Genomic DNA, 21,430 nt, shown 5'->3' on the forward strand with positions numbered 1-21,430 from the left:
CTGAGCAGGTGAAGGCCACCTTTGTTAACTGAGATATTTATCCTGGGGTGGCCTGGGCAGTATTGGATATCAAAAACAAGAAGGAAATTGGATTTAGATTTAGATTGCCAGGGCTGGAACAGTGAACTTCCTACACATTTGCTTAGCAAATGGTTATACTGAGAGCCAGAGAAATAAAATGGTTTACCTAAGTTTACACAAAAGTTGGTGGTAGAGTTAGCTGGGGTCTACTAACTCTGGAGGTAGGCCCATTTTCTTCCAAAATGTGCTGCCTCTTGGTAGCCAAGTCTTCTTTGTTTTCTGGCTTTACAAGTGCCACAGCTAAGGGACCTGCCCTATGGACCTCACTGACTATAAATGTTGCCAGGTCCAACGGCTCCTTGCCTGTCAACCCTTTAAACTGGTGGTTCTCAAGTGTGCTTCCCCAGCCCAGCAGCATCAGCATCACTTGAGAACTTGACAGAAGGGTGAACTCCGAATCAGCAAGTCCGAGGGGAGCTCTCCTTTAATATGTTTTTGGGTGCTTCTGGTGCTCAGGTCTGAGGCTTGCCATCCTAATCACCTCTCAGAGCTGAAGAGAGCTCATCACTTTTGCAGTCCGTGCATTCTGAAGCCCACCTTCCTCCTATCCTTTTCCTTTCAAGAGGTTGTGCTATATTCCAACTTTGCCATTTGGGCGAACACTAGGAGGAGGTGGAGTGGAGAGGACTGGATATCCAGGGACCCCATGGTGGGAACAGCTGTTTGTCTTGGCAGATTTATGTGGACTTGGAGCCAAGATTCAATCTTATGACTGATTTCTTCTTTTAAAGAAATATTTTATTTATTTATTTTTAAATTTTATGTGTATGAGTGTATTGCCTGCGTGTATATAAGTGTGCCTGTGTTGTGCAATGCCCACAGAGGACAGAAGAGGCCATCAGATCCTCTAGAACTGGAGTTACAGACAGTTGTTAGCTGCCATGTGGGTTCTAAATTGCTGAGCCATCTCTCCAGCCCTGTGACTGACCTTAGGTGATTCTTCTCAACCTCCTGATTAGTGGGTGGAGGTAGTTATGGTGACTCCTGGAAGAGGAAGGGCCGAAGCTCTTTGTCCTATTCTGTGGCTCAAATTCTTGGTGCCAGAGCCACCAAGGTAAATACCTTATGAAATAAAAATTTCAGTGGGGATGCAATTCAGTCCATGAAGTCAGATAGTTAACAGTAGGATTCTGGATGGCTAACACTGAAGATGCTGACCTGTGTGTGTGTGTCTGTGTGTGTGTGTGTATGTGTGTGTGTGTGTGAGAGAGAGAGAGAGAGAGAGAGAGAGAGAGAGAGAGCAAGCAAAAGTGGAATTGGAAGGGGTAAAATGTTTTCTTGTATGACCATCTCCCTAAATTGTCTGGGATCCAGAAAATAAGCCAACTTCAGTTCAGTAATTGGCCCCAGATGAGTCACTCAGAATTCTCTACACCTGTTGTTCTTTTTAATTTTAATTTTATTTTTTGGTATATATACCATGTAGTCAGTACATGCCTGGAAATAAGCAGTGTGTGGTTTGTGGTCAGGGGAGAGAGTCTGAGTTCCTGCGACAGAGTGCCAGCTCCTTTCTCTGCTGAACAAATTAATGATGCCCAAGCACTGGCTCCTGCTGGGAACAGAGGGCTCTGCTAAGTGGCCACTGGGAGGCCTTTGTCAGTAGGACATGTTTGGGCCCCAGTGCCACAAAGCCAGCCCTCCATGGTGCCCAGGCCCTCTGCTGCATGCTGGAAGGTGGTTGCAGTTCTCAATGCCAAGGGTCCTTGCCCAGGCTGTTACCAAATCTCGTTTGCACAGTTGGATTAAGGGAAGGTGCCTTTTGCCTCAGGCCTTGGGAGGTGCCCACCCAAGAGAATTGTGCACTGGGATGAGGAAGCAGAAAGTCAGGTCCCTCAGTCTTCTTGGCTTAGTGAAGACTTGTTATCAGAACAGACTTTCACCTGGAGGCTCCGTGTGGGAGGAGAGGTGTAAGCCAGCAGGCAGCAGGGTTGATGCATGGGGGCCCATCTGGGCCCATCTTCCTAAACAATGACTAGCTGACTCTGGCTGGTGAAAGGCCCCGGCACAGCAAGGTTATCAGTTTCTGGAACTAGCTTACCTCTGCTCTCCAGATTGTCCATTTGAAAACTTCAAAACTCTATGAAAGAGAAAGTAACTTAGGATAAAGCAAATCTCTGGAATTAGTTTGTGACCTGCTGTCTGCCCCTGGTTGGGTTTTCTTTGGCTTCCACTGGAGAGAGTGTGTGTGAGTGTTGGTCCAGTGGTCCCAGTTCATTCCACTCTTGCTCCTGGAGGAGCTAAGGAATAAAGTAAAAAAAACCTCTGGGCAGAGAGACCACGACTGAGGTGGTAGTCATAGCTTGAGGTGTGATTTACTTAACAGCAGTAGTTGAACTAGATCTCCTCACATCCCTTCCAATTTGATGTAAAAAATGCTCATTGTGACCTAATGGATTTCTCATCTGGAAAATGAGGGGATTGCCTCTCCGTCACCTTTTAAAAAACAAGCAAAACAAATCAGTGACAAAAAAAAAAACCTGATTGAATAGCAAAGCTTTTATTCAAGCTAAAAAAAAAAATCTTTAAGGAGCCCCAACTAAAGCTAAGTTGCTTCAATTAAATTATGTAACTTTAATTTTCATTATGATCTTGTATTTTGCCATTCACGTGTAACCTGTATTAGAATCTAAGCTTTCTAAAACTTCATGTATTTTTTTGCTTTTCAAAATGCAGTTTAAAAATCAAATATGAACGAAAGGCTTTTGTTAAAAAAAATTATAGTTCCCCCTCATGATTTCCCAGCACGATTTTCCATGAACCAGAAATAATGACTGTCAGCTACTCTAGCTGCATCTTGTGATGTTTAGCAGATTGGAGCAAACGACATGTGTGTCGTTTGATTTATTAGTTTCTAGGTTCAGACTGTTCATTGATATTTTTGTTATTAGAATTGAGACCAATTTCTTTTCACCGTCTTCCTGATGTAGTTGTATTGTCCTTTTTGCTTAATACTCGATTTTTAGACTTAAAGTAGTTTATAAATTTTAATAATATTTACATTGCATGATTTTCCATACTTTTAATTCTTTGGCATTAGACTTTATTTGCCACTGAGCAGTAAGTTCTGTGTCCTTCCTTTCACACCCTTTTCTCTGAGGGAGTAATTGCCTCATTTTATAGCTTTGTTCCTTACATTCCGGTCATAATCCAGCCTCTTTTTAGATGTGCACGGGCTCTCTTCCCTTCTTCTGAGAGACTGAGCCCCCATTTTAAGCCTCTTGCCTTTCCTAATAGTAGATCTTTGTTTTCCTGAGTGTTGTATCTTCTGTTCCTTAACCTCGGCATTAAAAAAAAAAAAAAAAGATCCTCATGAAAAATGCACAGGAAACTATTTTTAACCCTTTAATGTCTGAAGATGCTTGTATTCCTCTGTCACCTCTGTGACTGGTGGTTTGCTTCAGTATCACATTTGAGAACTTTAAAGCATTCATTTGTTATTGTCTTCTCAGCTTCCAGTGTTGCTGTTGCTAAGTCCAGCATCATAACGCCAGACCCTTTGGGTTAGATGGATGTTCTTTTCCTGTAGATTTAAACATTTCTTGTCATCCTTTGTTTCTAAGTGTCACAGCTCTTTAATATGCGCGCTGTAGAAGTCTCGCTCTTCATCCTTAGGAATCTTCCTTGGATTACCTCCTTGGTGCTTTCCCCACCATCGTCTTTGTTCTGTTTTTGAACTCTTTGTACCTCAGCAGAGGCTCTGGGTTCATCCTGTCGTCTGCCCTTGTCACTTTGGTCACCACCTCAGGAAATGTCTTTAAATCTGGTTTAGAACACTTGTTTTGCATTCATTTCTTCAATTATACTTTAAATGTCCAAGTACATTTTCCAGCTCTGTGAACTTTCCTTTAATAGCTTTCTGTTCTTGTTATATGAATCCAGTACTTTCCCAGTATTATCATATTTTAAGGCTCTCTTGTGCTTTCTGTGCTCTCTTATCTCTGAATTCTTTATCCGAATCCCTTTCCTGTGTTTGTTTTGTGTACTCTGGTCTCTGTCTTTCACATTATTCACATTCGACCTTTCTTTAAAAGCCCGCCATTCCTTCTTTGTAAGTACATTTGAATTTAAGAGGCATGGAATTGGAAATGTTTTTGTGCTGAACCTGTGATTTATTTGGCTTCATTTGAGACTTAGGGAGGGGGAAAAAACATGGTCTTTTCTTTTTGAGTTCCTAGATTCTTTAGAGACCGTTCAACCCTCTGACTTGGAGACAGAAATGCAGTAATTTTATTATTATTGTTATTATTACATTTTATTTACTTATGTGTGTGTATATGGGTGTGTGTCTGCCATGTCATGTGTGTTGAGCTTAGAGTACAGTTTGTAGGAAACGGTTCTTTTCTGTGTAGGCTCTGGGGATTGAACTCAGGTTGCTGGGCTTGGTGGCAAGCTCCTTTACCTGTTGAGCATTCTCACCAGTGCAGAAATGCAGTGTTCTAAGGTCCGAGGGGGTCTTTCTCTTTACCATGCAGACTTTCACCTAATCCTTCAGCATCTGAAGCACCTCACCACCCTGCTTCCTCTGTACCTGCTTCAAACCTTCCATATAGAATTAATCTCTTGGCTGCTGCTGGAGTTGGTGAGTGGCTCCAGCCCATCAGCCTCTGTGGACCCTGCCTTGTGGACCAGCTTGCTCCCTACCAGCATCAGGTAGCTCTGCCTACAAGCAGCAGGTTTCTCTGGTCTCCCCATCAAACCAGGTTCTACCCCCGACTTGCTCTCTACTACCCAGTACGCTGATAGGGTTGATAGGGTTGATAGGCTGATAGGGTTGTAGCTCCTTTACCACTTTCTTGCATGTGTTTTTCAAACTGTAATTTTCAGCTGACTTCAGGAAGAAGTGGAATGATTGCATGCTCACTCTAGTATATCTGGCTAGTACTGGCCAGTAGTCGTAACTCTTCTTAGACATTCTAGGTAGCTGTTGGCAAGACAGGCTTTTGTCCTTAGCTTCCGCTGGCTGTTAGCTCTCAGGAATCACCTCTGTCCCCCCAGATTCTGGCCTTGCAGATCATCAGTGATCCTGTAATCACCAAGCAGTCCAGCCTCCGATGACATATTCTTCAGTTTTTTAGCATTGAGGGGTATCTCCTTCATTTGAAATAGCTGCCTAGGTTATTTTGTTTGTTAATCTTGCCTCCAATGGTTTTTCTAGTAATTGTTTCCTCTCTCTTCAGGAAAAGTTCTTCCTTGGGCTACCCCTTTTTTCTTCTCCAGGAGGAGTTCTTCCTTGGGCTACCCCTTTTTTCTTCTTTCTCTCCTCTTTACCCTTCATTGTAACCATTTCCTAACTCAGACTCAGCCTAGCCTTCACCTTTCCAATCAGAACTGTCTTAGATTCTTAGAACAACACCAGGTTATTCTACATGGTTAGCCTTTGGCCAGCGGCTGCTCCACATCTAGTGGCTGTACCTACGTCATAGGGGAAATAGGGCATCATAAGAAAAAGAGATGGTTTGGAAGAAAGTGTGGGTTTGGGATGGTATTACAACTTTTTGACTCTCATTGCAGCCTCAGAAATATGGCTGAGCCTTGTGGGAAGGCTGTCAAGGAAATATAATTTGTGAGCAAAAAATATGGTTTGGGTAACTGAGAGGGAAATGACACGGCCACAGACTACTCAAATGCACTCAGATGCACCCAGACGTAAGAGATGTTTTAAAATTGCTGTGAGAAAGACCTGGACAGTACAAACTGCAGCCTCAAGTTTTGGGTTTTCAATGTTTCCAAGTGTCTGAATTATTGGCTGGTGGTAAAACATAGGACTCTCCCGACCTTGGGGGATGTTAAATTGTGGTTAAGGAAAGAAAGGACTTTTGCTTTTATTCTTGTTTTCTTTTGTTTGAGGGTGGCTGTAAAGGGCCTTAAACCAAGTTTCAACCTAGTGTTTATCAGGTGGGTGAGTGGAAAAGTAGAGCTGCGCTGGAGGTGGCCTGAGCTTGTTGCCCAGCATGCACCCCTGTGTGGCACCCATGCTAGCCCAGCAACAAGACTGCACTTTGTAACTTCCAGATGGGAAACGGAGACAGAGCCAGAGTCTTGAGGCCACACAGAACCTAGCACATAACACTATGTCCAGCTGTTGTCCCAGTATCTGTCCCTGGGTCTTCTCCTCAGTCATGTCCACCACTCTTTGCATTGCAAACTCAATCACTGGTGAAGTTCCTGGAGTCCTGGCACGTGAGCACAATGGGGTTAGAGGAAACTTATTCTAGGCCCTCAGCACCACAGGTGTGGCATGGTGCGGGGAGGTTGCCCAGACATCTTCAGACATGCAGAAATCAACCTTAGAGAGGTAAATGCCTGTTCAAACGTGGTTGGTTATCTGCATGCCTAAAGCAAACCCTGGAAAGATGGAAAGATGTTAGCGATTCTGTCCGTATGTGTCTCCCTACTTTCTCCACTTTGTAAAAGAAAGAGCCGAACAGCAAGAACTACGGACCTAATGCATAACACACTTCATCATTGATCCCCTTGCTCCCTGCTGCCCCCTCCACACCTGTGTAAGCCAAATTCCTTTACGTGGTCATGGCAAAGGATTAGTATTAGTATTTTTCTTTGAGTTGTGATTAAAAGAAGCACAATCAGAAGAGTGAAATGGTTTCCACGGATGCAAGAACATTTTAAACTCAGTAATGGCTGGTGAGGGAGATCATGGTCTGTGAGTTTAGCTGTGGGTTCTAATCCCGACTGTGTCTCTTACAAACTGTGACACTGTGCTGTCATTGTGTAATCTGGGTCCTTCCCCTAGACTGTAATAAACACTGAAGACGCCTACTTAACATGCAGCACAGGACTTGTAGGTGGAGCGCCTGGCCTCTGCTCATCTTGAGAGCCTAGCCCGTGGTGGGCACTCAGTAACCAACAGCACGGCTTCTCTGCAGGAAAAAGGACCTCACGTTGTCAGCCCATGCATGTTTTACTCTCTCTTGATGGTGCTCTTGGCCCCTTGTGTGTGGCCGTGCTTGGTTCTAACCCCCGGACTTTGGAATTCTCCCACCACCTGGTGTGGTGGTGTCTTGTGAAAGGAGCAGCGATCTTGCTTCCTGTTGTGCAGTCTTACTTTATTAAGTTGTGTGTTAGCTTCTCTTACTGCAGTATAACCCAAGGTGTGCAAAGGAAAGGTTTCTTTTGGTTAGCAGTCTTTGAGAGCAGTACATGGCTGTTGCTTTATGTGAGGTAGGGTAGCACGTCATGGACGACATCGTAGTGGAGCAAAGTCACTCACACTATGGCCAGAAGACACAAAGGACAGGAGAAAGCAGGCAGGGAGGAGTCCTGCAGTCCTTTCACAAGGCACCACCAGTGGCCTTAACTTCCCTAGTCACCACTGCCTCTTAATAGTGCTACTAAGGACTAAGCTTTTACCATGTGGGTCTTAAAGGAACATTAAGGTCCAAAAGACAGCAGACAGTTCTACTCCTGTTGACTCTTTTGGCACAGGAGCAGAGGCGGTACTTGACTTGGCCTTGGCCCAGGGAGTGAGTCTGTTCTTGCTGGTCCCTCAATCAACCCCCCTGAGAACTTTTCTCATTCAGCAAGTTTTACACTGGAACAAATGAAGTCTTTTTCAAGTGAACTACCAGGTTCAAGGTCTGTAAGCCAACAATAGGAGCTGAACCAGGAGTAGGCCTGTTTGGGCCCGTCTGGGGTGAGGCATTGGAGGGCCGCTTTCTGTTCAGTGCATGCCTACCTGCTGGCTTCACTTGCTCTGATTCACCTTGGGAATGGGACTTGAGCGAATCAGAAGCACTGGACAGTGACCTGCTGGGCCGGGTGTGGGCACTGACACTATGAATGAATTGGGAACCTGTGCTTGCCTTACCACCCTGAGTGCTGAACAGCCTGGAGCAACTCGGAGGGCAGTGTTAATCCTCAGCCAGGGCTGTCTGCTCATGAGGGTGCACTTGTGACCTTTCTCCCACCCTTGGAGTGGGGCATTTCTCAGGCCTTGGTTAGTCTATGGGGCTTGAGTTAAGCAGGCCTCAAGATCTGGAAGTTCTTTCACCAGAAAAAGGAAACAGCAGGGGAGTATTTAATTCACAGACTTTGACACATTCGTTAAAGATTTGCTTCCAAGACTTCTTGCCCCCTTCTTTGCTTGTGAGTTAGCTGAGGTGTGATTTTCTAACAAATGAATATTAAATAGCAAATTCTTTACTAGAGTGGCCTCTTTCAGCTAGAGGAGCTCTGTTACCATCTCAGGAGAAAAGCTGTTTCAGAAGAGGAGTAGGCTAGGAACATACTTTGAGTCGTTTCCTTTATTTTCTTGATTTAATTAATGAGCACTCTAAGTTTGGGGCTCATTTTAAAGAGTTTTAGAGTCACAGAGGCACCAAGGGTAGGCTGGCAGTTGGAAGTGCAGTTAGTCGTGGTGCTGTGGTTTGGGGTCCAGGCCCTAAAGGCCCATGCTTGATCCTCGGCCAGTGCACTCTTGGGAGGTGGTAGGATATTTAGAAGATGGGACTTAGTAGAAATTAGGTTATTTTGGGCATACCTTCAGGGGATGTTGGGATGCAGCCCCCCCACCCTTTTCTTTGTCTTGGTTTCCTAGCTGCCCTGACATATACTCTGATGTTCTGCTGTGTGCTCTTGCGTGATATGCTGCCTTCCGTGGGCCAAGGGACAGTCAGTGACACACTGAAGCCTGGAACTGACTCAAAGACACCTTTCTTCCTCATCAGCTGATTTATCTCAGGAATTTTTACAGTAATGGAAAGCTGATTTTTGGACATTGACTCAAAGATTCAAAAATGAGCGAGTCAGTTTACTCTTTAAACTTCAGTTTTCTTATCTCGTAGGTGAGGAAAATAATTGTATTTTCTTTACGGATCTGTTAGGGTTTATCTATCAAAAAAATGCAAGCAAAATAAGACAATGGTGGTGGTATATGTCTTTAATCTCAGCACTTAGGAGGCAGAGGCAGGCAGAGGTCTGTGAGTTTGAGGCCAGTCTTGTTTATAGAGTGAGTTCCAGGCCAGCCAGTGCTACACAGTGAGATCATATATTAATAAATAAATAAATAAATAAATAAGAAGAAATACAAGAAAAATACTAGTGTACTTTTAGGCATAGTACTTCCATAATCATAGTTCTATAATCATTAGCTACTGCGCATAGGTTAAAATCAAGACTTTTCATGGAATGTAGGTGGAAGTCAAGCTGTAAACAAATGGGGCTTGGTAATTTTTAAGAATTCAGAGGGGGTCTGGAGAGATGGCTCATTGGTTAAGAGCACTGGCTGCTCTTACAGAGGACCCAGGTTTAGTTCCCAGCACCCACATGGTGGCTAACAACTGTCTATAACTCCAGTTCTAGGGGATCTGACGCCCTCTTCTGACCTCTGTGAGTATTCCACAACATGGGTGCACTTACATACATGCAGTCCAGTTCTAGGATCTGACGCCCTCTTCTGACCTCTGTGAGTATTCCACAACATGGGTGCACTTACATACATGCAGGCAATACACATACACAAAATAAAAATAATAAATAAACTATTTTAAAAAGAAGAATTAAGAGGATGTGCAGAGTATTCAGTGACTGGCATCTGGAAGATGATTTCCAGTGTCTCAATGTCTGGAGTTGGTCAGTTCCCAGGAGGGATCCCCATTATGTGCTGTTGGGTTTCTTCAGTCAGTGGGCCCTGTATGGCTGTCACTGAAGGATCTGGTGTGGTTCAAAATAATGTTCGGGGCTGGGATGTGGCTCAATGAAGAGTTTGTGCCTGGTGAGCGAGCTTGTCAGAGGGACCCTGGGTTCCCGGTAGTGTATATACCCAGAATCTTTGAAGACAATGCAAAGCGGAGACAGAGCCAACAGGTAGTTGTTTTTCCTTCCTTCTGGTGTTGAGAACAGAAATAGCTCTTACACGGTATTCACTTTGAAGAGAGATCCTCACTTAAGACGTGTTCATCAGACTTCAGCAGGACTCACTCTGAGCTGTTAGGGAGTCAAAGCAGTGTTTAATTCTGGGAGGGTGTCTTCAGTTCACAAGGCCTCAGTGGTGTCTGCTCATGGCTGATTGATCAGTGGGCAGAGCATTTCGCAGTACTGCTGTCTGACTGTCCTAGAGATGTAGCCATAGTAATTCTGACTTTGCCTGTGCTGGAGTTAGATGTTGATGCTCAGCAATTTGAAGTGCTCTCCAAATTTACCTTGCTGAGTTTGCATATACATTCTGTCTGCCTTGTTTTAGATGGTGTAAGAAATTCCTCTTTTTTTTTAAAGTTCTTTTTTCTTTAGATATTTGGAACTATAACATTATATAGATTAAATTGCAATATATGACCTATCTTCTCTTTAAAAGTTGTTTTTATTGGTCAAGAGTGGATACTGTGACATTTTCACTCATGAATAACATTGTGCGTTGCTCACTGTCACCACAGCAGTCATATTCATACATCCCAGTATGCTCTTCTTCCCTTCTTTCCCCTTGTTCCCCCTTCTCGCCTGCTCCCCACCACTGTCTCTCTCTCTCTCTCTCTCACACACACACACACACACACACACACACACACACACACACACAATCAAATCTACATTGTGCACATGAGAGAAAACATGGCAATATTTATCTTTCCAAGTCTGACTTACTTTGTTTAACATGATGAAAACTTGAAAATGGGTTTCTCATGGCACCCCGTGACATCTCCTGGGGTGCGGGAGCCCAGTGACACGGTGGTGAGCAGAGATCCTGGCTGTCGCTGTGACGCTCCTCGCTGTGTGCCCTTCACGGGCCTTGACAGCTATAAGACCGAGGTGTTGTTTCAGGTGGAAAACTGAGATCTAAATGCCTTCTCTCCCCACCCCTTCTCTCTTCCTACCTTGTCACCTAGCACTGAGGATGAAGATCAAGGAAGTGAAGAAGGAGAACGGTGACAAGAAGATTGTCCCCAAGAAGAAGAAGCCCCTGAAGTTGGGGCCCATCAAGAAGAAGGAGCTGAAGCGGCTCGTGCTGTTCCTGAAGAATGGTGCCGACTGCCCCTGCCACCAGCTGGACAATCTCAGCCACCACTTCCTCATCATGGGCCGCAAGGTGAAGAGCCAGTACCTGTTGACGGCCATTCACAAGTGGGACAAGAAAAACAGGGAGTTCAAAAACTTCATGAAGAAGATGAAGACTCACGAGTGCCCCACTTTCCAGTCTGTCTTTAAGTGACCCTGGGGCGGGTTGGAAGGGAGTGTGGGCCGGGTGACGGTGGGAAGAGTGAATGACTCTGGTTCTTGGGGTTCACACACTGCACCTGCCCATCACAGTTGTGGCCTTGGAACTCTAGCTGGATCTGTTCCACAGATTCCCACCCCTCTCCCTTCCCAGCACGCTCAGACCCCAGCATAGCCACATCCAGATGTGTCCAGGGCCCTTTAGATTAGGAAGGCTTTTAAGGGCTGCAGCGGGGCCAGCAGTCACTGTAAAAGGAGGGAAGAATCCTTTCACCTAGTCTCAGGAGCAAAAACGAAAATGTTTGCCAGTTTTAAAAAAAGGATTGGGCCGAAAGTGCCAGAGGGTAGCAAAGTTGTGCATCGTTAGGCTGAGCATCCTCACGCAGGCTGCGGACAGTTTCTTTGGCTAATCCAAGCCTTTGCAGGTAGAAAATTTCGACTATTGGCACATCATGTCACTTTCTGTTCCGTGTGCTAACTCTGCGTTACACAGAAACAGACACCCTCTCCTCTCCCCTACATCAACTCTCAAAGTAACCTTGGCAGGAGGGAGCACAGTGCAGTGGGACAGAAAGGGGCTGGACAGGAGGCCGCTGTCTGTGCTGCCCTGGGCAGAATTGTTGGGCTCGGGTGCCCCGTTAAGTGGCCATTTCCAGAAATCAGTCCCTCTGGATACAAGAATGGCACAGGCCTGTTTTCTTGTGGGGAAGAGGAGCACAGTGAGCACAAGAAGACATGAGCTTCCAGCTGAGAGGGGAGTGGGTAGTGGTTTTCAAAACAGTGAAAGAGAAAAAACAGCCCAGCAGATGACTAGTCAGAGTGAATTGTGAAATTCGGTGAAGAGCTGCACGTTCTAATTTCGCCTCTCAGTTCATTTCACATTTGCGAAAGAACAGCAGCAACACAAACAATGGCCAGACCCCAGTCGCTTTTCAGGGCTTGGGGAACAGTCCACACTGAGCATTTGGAAGATGAACCTAGACCAAAGTCTTGGACCTGCCCAAGGCTTGCCTCTTAATGAGCACCCTCTGCGCACCCGGCGCAACCACGGAGGCTGAGAGCATCCAGAGAGGTGCCCGGGCTCTGCTTTTCTGCAAGGGAACATTCCTTTAAACATGATTGCGTATAGTTCAAAGAAATTCAGAACAGTTGCCTGCCTGGCCACTCCACTTTGACTTTTGTACTCCACCCCCCAGTGTTTTCAGAGGCTGAATGTCCCCATCCAAGGAGCCGGTTTCAAAGGCAAGCCTTCTGTTTTCTTCCCAAGGGCCTGATGATATGTTATGCTTAATAAGTGATGTAAATAAACCAGTTCTTCTAGGCAGCATTACTTTTGTTCAACTAGATGAAGTAGTTCTAGAAAATGAATGTTAATTTCTTCCACCAAAGTTTGATTCTTCCCTACCACATCTCAAGGGCCATAGTGGCTGTCCCTCTTGCATACCCAGTCAGGGGCACCAGAGAGTGTGAGCAGTTGCCCAGTGGCCCTGGACGGCACAGAAACAGTGGAAGATTCTGTTAACTTCTGGAAGACTCCAACCTGAAAATCAGCATGCCAATCTAGTTACCTCCCACAGTGGGATTTTTGACCTAAATAACTTCTCACGATTAATAATCTCATTATCTTAACACCTTTAAAAATTCTCTCTCACCTTTAATTATAAAGTATTAGGGACCTTAAATGATTTGCCTGTAATTTTGGATGATTTTAAAATGTGTCTGTATATTAGTAATCAGAAGCATCTTCCTTTCCCATTGTCCAACAGAATTTCAGAGCAACTTCATGCTGTGTAGAGCTGGGTCTTTGGTCTCAAGTTCAGTGCTCATGGGTGTCTGCTCATTTGGGCAAGGTGTGCAATGCAGTAGGTCCCTCTCCATGTGGCAGGGGGCTTTCTAGATGGGTTTTTCTGGGGTGTTAGCAGTTCCACAGAAAGAAAACCAGGGAGCTATGCTGGACACCTCTGTGAGTAGGACTCCCCAGGTAGGAGGCAACACTTTCACAAAGGATTCACAATAATATTGTCGTGTGAGAGGCAGCTGCTGTTTTCTCCCATTCCAGAGTCCCTCCCTGGCTTTGGAGTTCCACTGTGTTAATTCAGTAAGGACTTTAGACAAGCACATACCAATTTTGTCTACACCACATCAGCAGTTCAGGACAAAGGGGAGACTATCCATGAACCCAAAGCTGCATGATCACTAAGCTTTGTTCTCAACAAAAGGTATAACAAATCAATGTGCAGACTCATTGGCTTAGTCATTGGCTTCCAAAAGAGAAGGTCCATAAGCATTCTGGTCACCTTTGCTAATGCAAAGGTCAGATTCGGAACGCTCTACAGTAGTCATTCTGGAGAGTCTGAGGAGGCCAAACTCAACTAACCATTTGTAGAGGATCAGTAGTTGTCTTAGAAGACAGATGGGAGATAAGAATTCTAAGACCATTTTACTTAAAAAAAAAAAAAACCCTGTATAACCCTTGGCCCCCAGGATTGGTGGGTTAGCCCCAAGTTCTCCCCAAGGCAGTGTCTAATCAGAGCTCCAGGTTTCTTTTGAATTCGTAAATTACAGAAACTCCATTTCCCAAACCTAGAACCTGTTTTTCTCATTAGATTCCATGTAACTAATTGCTCTGTTGCATCTTCACAGAGCTGGAGGGGTTCAAGACATTTCAGAGTCATAGGCCACTTTGTGATCAGCATGTGGCCTCTCTGACCTCTCCTAAGGATGTACATGGGATTCCTGTTGGTCCTAGTTCCTTTATGGCATCTCCTCTGTTAGAGTCTAAAACTTTTTAAAAAGCTTTGGATACTGTGAAGATGTTTTACATTCCATTTTATTTGTGTCGCTTTTTAACATTTGCCCAGATGTTTTGATGTCATCACTTATGTTAATAGTAATTCCCACATGTGTTCTGTTTCTGTGCTTTTCCCGCAGTGTATTCACTTGACTAAAATCACTCGATCAATCATAGTGTGAATTGTGACTCACCCCAATCCCCATCGCACGGTACTCACCCTCGTCCACTGCACACATTCCCTAGAGTGGTTTCAGTGGTGTTTTCTGGTCCCAGTGCAACAGCTTCCAAGTAGTAGGTGGGTGTGGTGGGGTGAAGGAGACCTGAGGACCAGGGGCTAACAGCCGGTGATGTTTGTCTGGTGGGATGAATTTCAGCTCAGGGAATAGGTTTAATACTTGTTCTACAAAATGTCAGCCCTGCCAAAATTTATGTTCTGTTTTTGGCTTCAGACACTCTTCCCCACTGGTTCAGTTCAGTCTTCAGATTTCCAGTTAGGACTTCAGCATGGTTTGAATCTGGAGCTGTGTAGGAAACCTCAGACAAAATGGGGTTTATCATTCTTTGAAGATGAAGAATCCAAGATGTGACGTGGCCGGAACTTCCAGGGGGACTTTGGGTCACTGAAATGGCTGAAATTAGAACCCGTAGGCACAGGATCCGAATTACCTGCTGGGCCTTCCCTGGATCCCGAGTGCACACTTTGCTGAGCCCAAGCTCTTTCCTTTCAGGTTACAGGTTTCTTGCTAAAGAATTTTCCCACAGGACTTTTTTTTTTTTTTTTTTTTTTTTTGGTCTTTTTGAGACAGGGTCTCCCTGTAGCCCCAGCTTTCCTGGAACTCACTATGTAGACCAGGCTGGCCTTGAACTCACAAAGATCCGCCTGCCTCTGCCTCCGGAGTGCTGGGATTAAAGGTGTGCGCCACCACGTCCGGCACCCACAGGGCTTTTAATGTAAGCCATTTTACTGCTAACTCCATTAGATGGTGTACTCCGTGATTAAAAGGACCTCCACATGGAGACAACTATCAGTTTTTCTTCACTTATCCCCAAAGCAATCAAAACTGCACCGAAACACAGAGACACCATTTTTCTTTTCTTTTCTTTTCTTCTTCTTTTTTTTTTTTTTTTGGCAAAACAATGAAGACTTGCAAAATTCTATTAAAGTCATGAGCAGGCATGGAAAGATTCTCATGTACTCATATACTTGACTGGTGAAATGGTGAAATTCTAGCCCAGCCAAGCAGAAATAGTGGCATTTCCTTTAGTTGCCCTGTAGTTTAAAGAGAACTTCCTTTAGGCTGGGTCCCCCCACTGAAGCCCTACCACCATGCTCCGTAATGTCTCACAACTTTTTAGCCCTCCTTCTAACGAGTTGATGGCAGGAATTAATAGGCGTGCTCCAGTTCTGGGGTTGCCTTGAAGTTCGGGATGCTCCAGGGCCGTAATCGCTTGAGCCTTGTGCTTAGGGATGTTGGGAAGTGCAAGAGCCACACACTCCCCTCACTCTGTGCAGCACTCACCTGTGTTCAAGGAGCTATCTGGGCCCCTACCAAAGAGCTCCAAGAGACAGGTCCAAGTTAGATTGTTTGCGCCATCTTCTGACATAGGCCCCACAAGTGCCAACAAACTCACATTTGCTTCTGAGGATGAGAAATGGGGCCAATCATCCAATGACAGTTGCAGGAGAGAAGGACACTCTTCAGTTTCAGCATGCATGGTGTCCACAGAGATGCCTGCCCACAGTTGGTTCCTGGCTTCCACTCCCAAGTTAGGAAGGGTAGCCATGCGGCCCTACTGTGACACATGCTTAGGACACACAGGAAGCAGAGAAGAGTCTTAACAGGAAGGGGCCAGGGCAAGAATTGACCACCAAGGACATTGCCCCAGGGACCGTCCTCTTCCAACCAGGCCCCACTTTCCCGTTTCCCTCCCCATAGTTTATTCAAATTTTGAGTTCTCAGTGGATTGAACATCCATTAGGTTGTGATTAGATCATATTTTTCATAGGCACTTTTCAGTCAAATTGAATTGACAGCCAAGCTAATTCTCATGCACTAGATGCAGAACTTGTAAGTGATGCACTTGCTATTTGAGAGAACATTCTAACAGGACAAACGTGGCTTGGGGACTCCAGAGGCAGGTGGCTGTGTTGCTGTCTTTTCCGCATGTTATGACAACTTTTCCTGAGATTTCTGTGGGTTATTCTCACTAGGTAGTAGAAGTAGTGCACATAGGAAAGGAATGAGACTACCTTTCTTTAACAGTTGGGTGCATTGGCCCTCCAAAGAGTACTTCTCAGAGGAATTAAGCATGAGTCAAATAGGAATACGTGTAACTCCTGATTCTTTAGACCCACGGTGGGGTGCTGCTGTGTTTCTAGAAGGAGCACCTGCTTCTAAGGGCAGTGGGAAGTGTGGTTTGCATCCGCAGGACACTCTGAGCAGGGAAGCTCTTAGGCGTCTCATACCGTCCTTGCCCTCTGTTGGAACGCTGTCATCTTGGGAATCCTCGTACAGAAGCCGTCTCCTAGGTACTCAAAATAGGAACCATACTTTGGGTTAAGAAAATCAACTGGAGTCAGAGCTGATCATAAACGCAGATTAGCTGGGACTGATCTTTTAATTTTATGTTTACTGAGTGTATTGCCTGCATGTATGTAAGTGCACCCGTGTCATGCAGTGCCTGAGGAGGACAGAAGAGGGTGTCAGATCCCCTGGAACTGGAGTTGTGGATGGTTGTTATCGACATGTGGGTGCTGGGAACCAAACCCAGGTCCTCTGTAAGAACAGTCAGTGCTCTTAGCCGCTGAGCCATCTCTCCAGCCCCGCTGGGGCTAATCTTAAATCATTTATTACATTAAAAAATCGTAACACTGAGGATCAAACTCAGGGCCTTCCATATTCCAAGCTAGGGCCTTACCACCGAGCCACAGCCAGGCTTCCAGTCCTAGAGTGCTTTTCCTTCAGGGTGGACTCTTTACTTCCTCTGGACACTCACACCCTTTGTTATCCCCTTGGTACTCTATTAGCATTTGAAGCTGTGTCTTTCAGAGCCCTGGTTTCTCCTCCACAGGGACTGTGGGAGTTAACTAATCAAAGGTGCTACCTGGACAGCTGAAGTAATACAGGAAGTTGCCCTCAGAATTGGGACTTTTCATGTTCCATTTGTTCACATCTGGGCAGTTTCAAACTCTGGTTTGGGGAGGAGCGAGAAGGGAGGGGTGACTGAAGGCTTTGGAGGGGAAATCCCACCTCTGACAAATGGAGGATGGCCTGCCAAGCAGGGCTGATTTATTAGGGGACAGGTATTAGAATTTCTGTCGGCAAAGGCCATGGAAGGCTGCTTTTGTAGGTTTGGAGAAGATAGGTCCCAGAGCAAGCTCTGAATAGGACCAGAAAGCTCCAATGTCTTCATACATCTGTGCACTATTTAGATAAGAAGGGGCTGTACTTAATCATGGAGAGACTTGTTTGCTTAAATAGAGGGAGGGAAGGTTGCATGTGTGTATTTGAGAGAAAGGAGGTGGGAAGGAGGAGAAAGGAGCCAGAAATTTTGTACAACTGACTACCCCCCGCCACATGGTTTTAATTAGGATGACCTTCCCATCACCAGAGAGACAAAATGAGCTGGTCAGGGTGTCAGGGAAGGGTCAGAATTCACATGGCCCTGTCCTTGAAATTTCAGCTGTGCTCTGCTGTGGGTAGCTCTGAGCTCCAGGAACAGTTCTTACTCTCCTCCTTCCCTGGAGCGTCTGAGTCAAGGGCCCTAGGGCCCTAGGGCCTGCTCCTTCAGGAAACCTGTTTATTGAATGTCAGGTGGGACCCAGGGCCACAGCTTCTCTGAGAAGCCCTAGGTGACAGACTTACAGAATAAAATAATCAAAACTTAGAGCTGCACATTTGATTTCCTTCCAAGAGAATTAGAAGGAACAGAAGATCCCACTGAGACACGAATGCATGGTGTCATCTCTGCTGCACACTTTAACGATGCACACTGAGACCCACTGTCACTATTCAAACTTATGGGCCGCTGTTCCATTTTGCTGCCTGATTCTCTTAAGACGCTATGCAAGTATGGGTAAATTTTACCTCTTTGCCTGAATGCTAAGCTCATCATCTGAAGGGGTGAAGGAGAGACTATGCCAAAACCCAAGGGGGCTGTTTCACAATGTAACCCAGAGGCCAGCAAGGTGGTTGTCACGTAGCACATGGGATTCCTCGGGGGTATGGACTCTCCCAAGGCCAGCATCTGAGGGAACCCAGCTGGGCCCCTAGTCTCAGCAGAGTGTGCAATGGTTTCTAGCCACAGCACCTTCTGGCATTAGCAAATCAGCTCTAGATGTGAGCCTGGCTTTGGGGAGGTCCTAAGGCTCCTGAGGAGGAGGAGGAGGAACAGGAGGGAGGAGGCAGCCAGATGATGGTGAGAGAAAACACAAGCACCAGTCTGCAGTTGAGGCTAGCACAAAGCCTTCTTAGCACTGTCCCTCATGTGCTATCCTCTGAAGTACCCCATGCTGCCTTCTCCCCACAGAGCTAGGACTGATAGCTGTGAGTGGTATGGACGAGAGATATGGGGAAGCATGATATCCTGTGACAGAGTCTAATAGGGGCAGGTTGGGTGTACATTAGGTCCTCACGCTTTTATTTATTCCTGTTAACTGATTGGAGGGAAGTAACTTGTCTTTCTAGCCGAAGAACTAGCACCAGCTTGCTTGTGCCATCCTCGACTCCCGGTGAAGGAAAAGGATGACTTGTTTGCTCCAGTTAGTCTGACTCCCAGTAAAACCTTTCCTTTCTGGACTGTCTTCACTGTGACCATCTGAGTAGAGGACAGAGCTCTGTCCTGCTTAATCTGTCTTCCCTAACCGGCACGTTTCCATAGTCCTCAGGCTATGTCTCAGCAGGTCCAGACTCCCTCCTCCCTGTGTGGCAGAAGGGTATTTGTGCAGAGAAGTGGATGTAGCTGCAGGGGAGAGATTCAGTTTCTAAATCAAATCAAGAACAACACAGTCATACACTTGGGTTTAGTGATGGGTTGTCACAGCTCTGTCCACCCCCTCCCCCATTTCTTTTTCTCAAGGCAAAAGCTGCTTCAGCTCTTACCATTCGGTGATGATTGCCATCACCTGTTTGAGCGGCTGCGAGTGGCTCAGCGCTGGGAACATCTGCTCCATACTGGCTTGTTTAGCTCTGAACTTTGCCCCCCCACCACTATCCCCATTTTTTGCTTGCCTCTGTTCTGCTGGCTGTTGGTATCCTTGCTGTGGGTTATTTGAGCTGCTGAGGCTTGTCACGGGCACCTACTACCACAGATTCTCCTGGCCAAGGGCTGCCACGGAACTATTTTTGGTTGCTGGGCCAAATATCAGGACAGGGGAAGCTTGACAAGGGCCTGGCCTGCCTCCTGATTTTTGAATTAGGCCAAATTTGGAGTACATTGTGCACCCCACCCTCAAGTACTTCAGAGGAAATGTGACCCTTGTGTTTCTGATTCATGTGCACTTAACTCATTAAAATGCTGATTTACAGACAGTGGTGATGTCCAAACAAATCTCTGGGGCCTCTTGTTCAAGCCAGTTCTTTGTTTTGTTTTGTTTTGTTTTTCTTGGTGACTTTTTGTGGGAAGGGGTAGGCGGAAAGAAGAAAACAAGATTTTGTCTCCCAACCAGGGCGGTTGCATTCCATCAGTATTGGAACTTGGGCCTGGCGGGCAGGGATGGGAACTCCGACCTTGGGATTGATTGGGCTCTCTGCTGGAGGAGACCTAATCAGAGCCACCTGGCTTTCCTCAAGGCCCAGTTGTTGTCCATGCTGCAGGAAGCATTTGAACTCGACCTGTACTGAAAATGAGCCAGCGTGCATAAAAAGGAAGACCAGTATCCACTTACAGGAATAAATGTAGGTCTAAAGAGCACGCAGATTTCTACAATAAACACGCCAAGCCTGGCTTGGTGATTCTGCAGCTGAAATTCCATCAACTTCTGTGAACATCAATTTACTCCTTTAAAAGATCCCACCCTCCTAGGGACTTAGGGTACATGTGAAATTTTATGATGGAACAAAATGGTGATGATAGATCATAACTTCAGCAGCCGACCAGCAAACTTCTTTACGGAACCTTGGACTTTTGTCCCATTTCTCATATTTATTTTTAAGGAGGAAAATTTTTTTAAAAATCTCTAAGTTATTATAAGAACACATCTCTTTGTGGCATGTATGTGTCTGTGTGGGTGTTTGTGAGTGTCTGTGACAGTGTGTTTGGCACTGGGATATAAGTTTCCTTGCTTTGTGTTGGTGTTTCTGTGCAATGTACCTTCACTGGGGTTTTTTCTTGGGAGTACCTGCCTTACTTGGGGTACAATGAAATGTTAAGTTGTGTGGTACTGAGTTTGCTGTGCATCGATCACTTTGGCAAGGGCAGTAACTGTATTACTAGCCGTGTGTGTGTGTGTGTGTGTGTTTGTGTGTGTGTGTGTGTGTAGCTTGAATGAGACATGCTCCCCGTAGGCTCAAGTTTTTGAGCGCTTGGTATATGGTCCCCAGTTAGTGGCATTCTTTAGGAGGCCAGGCCTCACTGGTGGCCTTTGGGAGTGCGTAGACGTGTCCATTTCCAGCTTGTTCTCTCTGCTTCCTGTGAGCTCTCAACTTTCCGCTGCAGGATGTGAGATCTTGACCGGTCTCTCCTGCCCTGCTTGTGGCTTGCTGCCACGCCTCTCCCTATGGTAGACTCTCAACCCCTCAAAAACTGTAATCCCAAATAATCTTTTCCTTCCATAAGCTGCCTTAGGTCATGATGTTTTTTATCACAGCAACAGAAAAGTAACTAATACGCCCTCGCCCACAGCTGTTGCCTTCAGCCTGGCGTCTGGCACTTGTAAAGGAACGCGTGGAGGCTCCTGGTCTTCCCAGTCTTTTATTTGGTTTTAGATGGCATGGCCATGTCCGTGGGAGCCTCTCTGGTCTATGGTGAGGCTTTACCCCATGGGGCATTGTGGCTGGCACGCAGGAAGAGCTACCTCTGGAGGAGCCCTGGCAGGATTAGGTTACTTGACTAAAGTCTGATAAGTCACATATGTGAACACTACCACCAGCCTGCTGTGATCTCTGGGGCAGGAACAAAACAATCACCTGCTGTTCATTCCTTCCAGAGGTCATCACCCTGTCGTCCTGCTTTGTGTGGGCTAGATACACCGAAGACCAACAAAAGTGGCCGTTCCCCCTCACAGGACGTTCCAGTTCCAAGGCCACGTCATCCTGGGACAACTGGCACTGGGCTCTGATATCCACTGGGCTCTCCTATGCCTGAGAGAGATGACAGATGATGTCTTGCTTGACTGAGGTGGGGTAGAACAGCCAGTGTCTTCCTTTCTGAAGATCTGAGAGGCACATG

General features: G+C 45.9%; 1 protein-coding gene across 1 annotated transcript in view; it reads left to right on the forward strand.

Moving 5' to 3' along the window:
* Sfrp1 (secreted frizzled related protein 1) overlaps positions 1–14,026 on the forward strand; it is a 41,462-nt gene extending 27,436 nt beyond the window's left edge. Inside the window, exon 3 of the mRNA XM_008852313.3 lies at positions 10,920–14,026. Coding sequence (XP_008850535.1) covers positions 10,920–11,242 — 323 coding nt within the window. The 3' untranslated portion in view covers positions 11,243–14,026. The remainder of the gene's footprint in view (positions 1–10,919) is intronic.
* The last annotated feature ends 7,404 nt before the right edge of the window (positions 14,027–21,430 follow it).

The sequence above is a fragment of the Nannospalax galili genome, unplaced genomic scaffold, assembly GCF_000622305.1.
Source record: "Nannospalax galili isolate Female #2095 unplaced genomic scaffold, S.galili_v1.0 scaffold366, whole genome shotgun sequence".
NCBI lineage: Eukaryota > Metazoa > Chordata > Mammalia > Rodentia > Spalacidae > Nannospalax > Nannospalax galili.